Source organism: Pinus tabuliformis, chromosome 9, assembly GCF_031772625.1.
Source record: "Pinus tabuliformis cultivar Carrire ecotype Pingquan chromosome 9, CPIR1, whole genome shotgun sequence".
NCBI lineage: Eukaryota > Viridiplantae > Streptophyta > Pinopsida > Pinales > Pinaceae > Pinus > Pinus tabuliformis.
In genome coordinates, this window is record NC_142307.1 from 229,088,626 (window position 1) to 229,094,625 (window position 6,000).

The 6,000-nt window shown below is 37.0% G+C and overlaps 1 protein-coding gene across 4 annotated transcripts in view; it reads right to left on the reverse strand.

Moving 5' to 3' along the window:
* The window catches only part of LOC149148015 (mitochondrial aspartate-glutamate transporter AGC1-like), a 118,517-nt gene extending 112,799 nt beyond the window's left edge, over positions 1-5,718 (reverse strand). For 2 of the 4 annotated variants that reach the window (XM_089446010.1, XM_089446009.1), the window contains exon 1: positions 5,489-5,711. Coding sequence is in view for 1 of the 4 variants with exons in the window: in XM_089446012.1 (XP_089302138.1) it covers positions 5,489-5,558 (70 nt within the window). In the remaining 3 variants the exon portion in view is untranslated. Of the gene's footprint in view, positions 1-5,488 lie in introns of all 4 variants that reach the window. The other 2 variants (XM_089446012.1, XM_089446011.1) reach the window with 2 other exon arrangements.
* Positions 5,719-6,000: the final 282 nt, after the last annotated feature.

Genomic DNA, 6,000 nt, shown 5'->3' on the forward strand with positions numbered 1-6,000 from the left:
GCCCCCTGGTGAGTGGTATTCTCCCTACCTTGACGAACATGCTTATGTCATGTGTTGGTATTGAGGCATCACAGAGGTGGATCTATTAGGACAGACACATGGGTTAAGGGAACACTTGCTCTAGTAGACTATTTGGAAAGATTTGACAGTTTGGGCACCAAAATGAATTTTTCCAAGGGCCCTCAAAAGGTAGATGCTAGATTCATGAATGGGTAAGGAGATGGGGCTTATGAACCAACAAAACGATCTTAGATAAAGGATCAACAATGCTCAAAACAGAGTCTTGGACGTGGACGAAGGCACATGAATGATCAAGGACATAGAGACAGGAACCCACCAATTTGTCATTGGTATTCTAAGGATAGCCATAAGTTTTGGGAATGTCCAAATGATGGTCATCAAATTTCAGTTGCTTTCAATTCAGGATCTTATCTAGATATAGTTTGATGTGATAATTTTCCCAAAACTGCTTGTCAGATACTACCCAAAAGGAGGCCATGCAATAAGATCGAAGTATTGTTTGTGAAGAAAGAGTTTATAGTTTATACATATTATTTAAGAAATATCATAGATGACATAATCTTATGCCAATGAAGGATGACAAAGCCATGCTTCCAGCACATGTTTTCCGGGCACTTGTCAAATAATCTAAACAAAGTTGTCTTCTGTTACCCGTCTTTCACCAGGGGCACCCCAAATTTGTTGACAAAGGACCACACCATTTGTAAGCCCAAATGTGTACAATCTATGGCCTCTAAGCCATGTGGGATGAACTGTAAAAATGTATACTAGTTCCCCTTGGGTGGACGATCATGACCAGTCTTCTTAGTTTCATCTTCATGGTGCTTGGTTTAATGGCTTTGCTAACAGACCCCTGGTGAGTGGTATCTCCCTGCCTTGACGAACATGCTTATGTCATGTGCTGGTATTTAGGCATCATAGAGGTGGATCAATTAGGAAAGACACATGAGTTAAGGGAACACTTGCTATATTAGCCTTGCAAAGGTGATTGCAGTGTTGCACTATATCAGTGTAGAAACACCCATCTTATCATTGTCTTAAGTGCACCTATCTTGTATTCCCTGCGTGGACCATTTCTCTTATGTATGTGTGCACACCTCTTTGGTTGTGCCGCCATGGACATCATGCTTTAAGGCAGTCTCACAATTTACAATGATTTTTCCCTCAACGCAGCATTTCACATTCTCCAAGGCAGGGGAGGAGGTCTATTGCACTCTCCGAGGCAAGACAAGTCATCTCCAAGTGAAAGCACCAAAAACACCCTCTCCAGAGTGCCTTTTCAAGCATTATTTCATCATTAAAGGCGGGCCGACTTCTCTTGGGGCAGCCGTGAGGGTTAAATATAACAATGCAGCACATCTTATGAGCAAAGCAAAGGTTACATCGAGTGAGGAACACTCCTATGGAATAAGATCAAAGGAACAAGAAAGCAAATTAAGCCTTAAATCACAAAAGCAAGAAGAAATCATCCACCTTTATGTAGCTGTTGAAGATCATAAAGTCAAACCATGTGAAAGTTGAGCATAATGAGGGGAACGTTGGACTTCACTGTCAAAAATCACTTCCATATGCCTCGCATGTACAAACATTTAAGGAAGAGAGTTCTTTCCAAAGGTACTTTTAAGAAGTGATTACAATCAAAGTCAAATCAATGAAGAAGATGAATGGATTCTAGAGTTTGCGCCAACAATGGCCTATGATGTGATGTCATATGGTCCTGTCAATGCACCTAGTAATTCATGCAACTTATGAATAAGGTATACTTCCATTTATTGTCAAGTAATTTTTAAATGAATGCTTCCTTTAACTGTTAATATAAAAGTAAATGTACCTTCCAGTATTTTATACCATAAAAAAGCAGGTCGCTTAATCATCCACCACAAACCAAATCAGATTTGAGCAGTGTTGGTACCAAAAATCGCCCATCAACAAATCACACCCACTTGGGCATTAAACAGTCCATACACATGTCAAATATATTAACACATAATGGAAAACAAAGGATGGGCCATCTGGCCCTAAAAACACACAAGTCCAAGCTCCACAACTCAAGCAGCAGTAGGTATGAGTCCAGCACCAAGCAGGGAATCATCATGACCTTTGAGGGTCAGCCCCTATTGGCAAGTTTATTATTGTTTATTTACATGCTGTTCTACTATTCTAGTGTACACTAAAACTCAAGAGAAATATTTCATGCATTTATGAGCTCTGTTTGACATTTTGCAAGAGGGGCAATTATTTCTGAATATACAAAAGACAATATTTTCCCAACGCAGGTTGGCACATATTGATAATTGGACACATTATTTCATAAAATGAATTGACATAAACCCCCAGGTAAAGTGAAGGCAAATATGGATTGACCAGCTCTGCAGTCTTTTTGTGTGTGTGCCACATTTTCATGAACATGTGAACTTTTCTCAAAAGTTCATCAAAAATTTGAGTAAGATTGCTGCACCTGGAACTTCTATGGTCAAAGCAAATAAGGGGTTTTGTGGTCATAGCCTATAGGCAATAGAAGAGACCTGTCAAACTCTCAAAAGGTGTGTAGCAGAAGCTCCAATTCTATCCCTTCAAGATTTTAACAGGGTTTTTGAGGTTGAATGTCATGTATCAGGTTTGGCTCTTACCAATACTTACCAGCATCCCATGACATACAACAGAGAAATGTTTAATGAAGAAAAGAAGAAATACTGCATTTTGATTAGAAATTATAGTGAATCATAAAAAAGTCTACCTAATTGGAGGAATTGGAAAGATCAAGTCTTTAAGTATTTGCATAAAACAGGTTAAATGCTAGTCATGCCAGATGATTAAATTAATTGCACGGCTAACTTTTGATCAAGTACAGAGTAGGTAAAGCAAATGCATCAAGTCTTTGGAAGGACTTGTTGATAAAGAACCAATTATGGGCGATAGGAGTAACTTCTTAGAATATATGTTGCAGGATAGAAATGAGAAGCAATTGTGTATTCAGAGAGGTACAGTGGGTGAAATACTTATAACTGAGGCACATATTAGAGTTCTAGTTCATTTCAAAAAGGACAAAACCCTTGGGCAATTGGAAGAACATCATTATTGGTCAAGCATGACCAAAGAGGTCACTATGTAGGTGAACAAGAGTTGCATTTGTCAAGTTGCCAAGGGTAAGCAACAAAATATCAGTGAGGACCAACCTTTACCAAAACCAGATAAATCATGGCAACACTTAATCATGGACTTTGTGGTGGGGCTACCACAAACTCAAAGAGGTAATAATATTAAATTTTTAAATTTTCGATAGCTTTCCTACAATGTACATGTTAGATATTGTAATAAACATGGAGATGCATCACACATTGTAAGTTATTTTTCAAGGAGGTAGTGATTCATTTTAATGTAACTCTCTTTATCACCTCTGACAGGGACACCAAATTCTTGGGCTACTTTTGTTGAACACTATGCAAGATGTTGGAGATGCATCTTTAGTTCATATCACTGTCAAACTGATCAGTAGATTGAAATATTGAATCCACCAGCTGGGAATGTGTTACAATGTATAGTCCAAAACCAACAAAGATGAACTTCTTGTGTACTCACACTAAGTTTGCTTGTAACAATTTTGTTAATCTTGCTACAGGTTATTCAACTCCTAACATATAATAGAGACACACTGACAAAATTGAGACCTCTGCCAGTAGATGCCAATGTTTCTAATGAAATTTTTCACAAGGTGTAGTGTACTTCCTAGAGGAAAAAAGAAGAAAAATTGAATAAAATAATGAGGTCTATAAGTATAAAACCGCTATGGAGGAAAGGAGAAACAATATCAAATTGGTGATATGGTGATCAAATATTTATAAAAATCTCAGTTCCTGAAATGCCAATATAATAAATTAAAATAAGGAATTCAGCCGCTTGCAATTTTGAGAAAAATGGGCTACGATCCTTATATTTTGGGTCCGCCAAGAATATCAGATGTCTCTCCAATTTGAAGTATATTCACCCGATAGGATCATGCAAGGGATAAAGACATTGGTGTAGCGATAGAACTACAGCCAAGTTGAGTTGAAGATTTGCTAGGTTTGCTCAAAAAGCCATTTAGGACAGTGGAAAGAATTTTGGCAACAAAAGTTGACTGCAGTACCATCGTAGCAAATATAAAGAATAGTAACTATCGGAATGGAAAAACCCACTGATAGATGATGTCATGTTAGCCAGTAAGTAACTAAAAAGACTTGCACCAGAGATGGTGTAAGAATTTCATCGGAAGATTATATTTTCTGTTTTGAATCAGAAGGTTCAAAACTTTCCAACAAAGAGAGCTTGATGCAGAAGCATATCCAATTTCTTCCTATAGCAGGATGAATCATGGTTACCAAGTTCAAACTTTGAAAAGTCTCTTGGTTTCAAGCAGGAGAGATATAGAAAAGTTCATGATTTCAAAAAAGCTCAGAAAGAGTTTAGGAAATATGGAACATATAAAATTTTACATATTACTCAGAAATTCAAATAAAACAGAAAATGCATAAACATACACAATCATAAAATAATAATTCAAAATGCAGACAGACATAAATCTCAGTGGCATTGTTGTCAATTGGATCTACCTTCGGCAGTTGAGAGGAAGAAGAGTTATCCTTCCCAACCAGGTTCAAATCCCGACTGTGATATGTTCACACTTTGTGAGCCATGAGAATCTCACCCTTGCCTACGGGCTTTCAGGGTGGGGTGCATAGTCTCAGTAACCTAATTACCTTTGCTAGATTCGGAGAATCGAATTCGGAGTCTGGCCAAACTCAGTAACTATAGAATGAATCTAGGGGATACATGCAATGAAGTGGTGATTTATAGAAGACTCGGATCAAAATTTCCTGAAATAGTGTCCATGGTTGGATTCATCGTTCTTTGTTTAATTTTATGATTCTCCCCTGCATTATGGTACAAACAAAACAAGTTCAAAATACTCTAGTCTGATGAACTTGGCAATTAAGAGTGTTCACCCCAGAAGAATACAAGAATACAAGGATGCGTTAACTCCTAGGAAACGGCTCCAAATTAGTACACGTGGTATTAGCATTGGTGCATGCTACATCACCTGAACTGAACCATTCCACGGACGTTGAACTCATAACCAGAAAATGAGTCGGGCTTAATAGAAAATATGCATTGACCAAGATGAAGTATCATCAAATCCTATCATAAAAATAAGGAATGGCAGAGGAATTCACATAGCATTTCCACTCAAATTAAAGCGGATTACTACAACTGATTTTCCACAGGTGTTCAAGATAGCCAGCTATGAGAATGCACTTTAAAGGTACTGGACATAGATGAAGATAAAAGTGAAGACGACAAATCTGTGGTGAGGTAAAGAGATGATTTTGCATTGGAATAATATGCAGACAGAGATCGAATCTGGGTCTGAAAATAGCGATAACACATCAAATTTTACGAAAAAATAGAGCATTGGAATCAATTCAAATACCTTTCTTCCTGTGATTGGCTTGTCTGGGGAAGAAGAAGATGTCGTGTGGACATGAAATCCAATCGCCCATTGAAAACTTGGGCTGCCTTTGGTCGATTATCTAGGGGGTTTTAAAATAGGGTTCGGGGGGTTTTGAGTCTTACGATCGATACGAGCTTTTTGCAGTATATTTCGGAAACGCTTTGTGTGTGGTCACTTATTTTGGTTGGGGCAGAGTGTTTTTTTTAAAAGTCGGATGGTTTTTTCATATTTTATGGAACTTTGATTTCTGGTTTTTTTTAAATGGAAGGTTACTTGTGGGATTTTAAATAGTGGATTTTTATTTTAATATTTTGTTTTGAGGGTTAGTTTATTTTATATAGTGATATAAATGAAATAGGTAATGTTTATAAATAAATAAAAATTGTGGGAGTTGTTTTATAGTTTAGTAGGAAAGAGATGAGTTACTAAAATATTAAAATAATAAGTTAAAAATAGTAATAATAAAAAAAATTAATGTTGGTTATAATTAA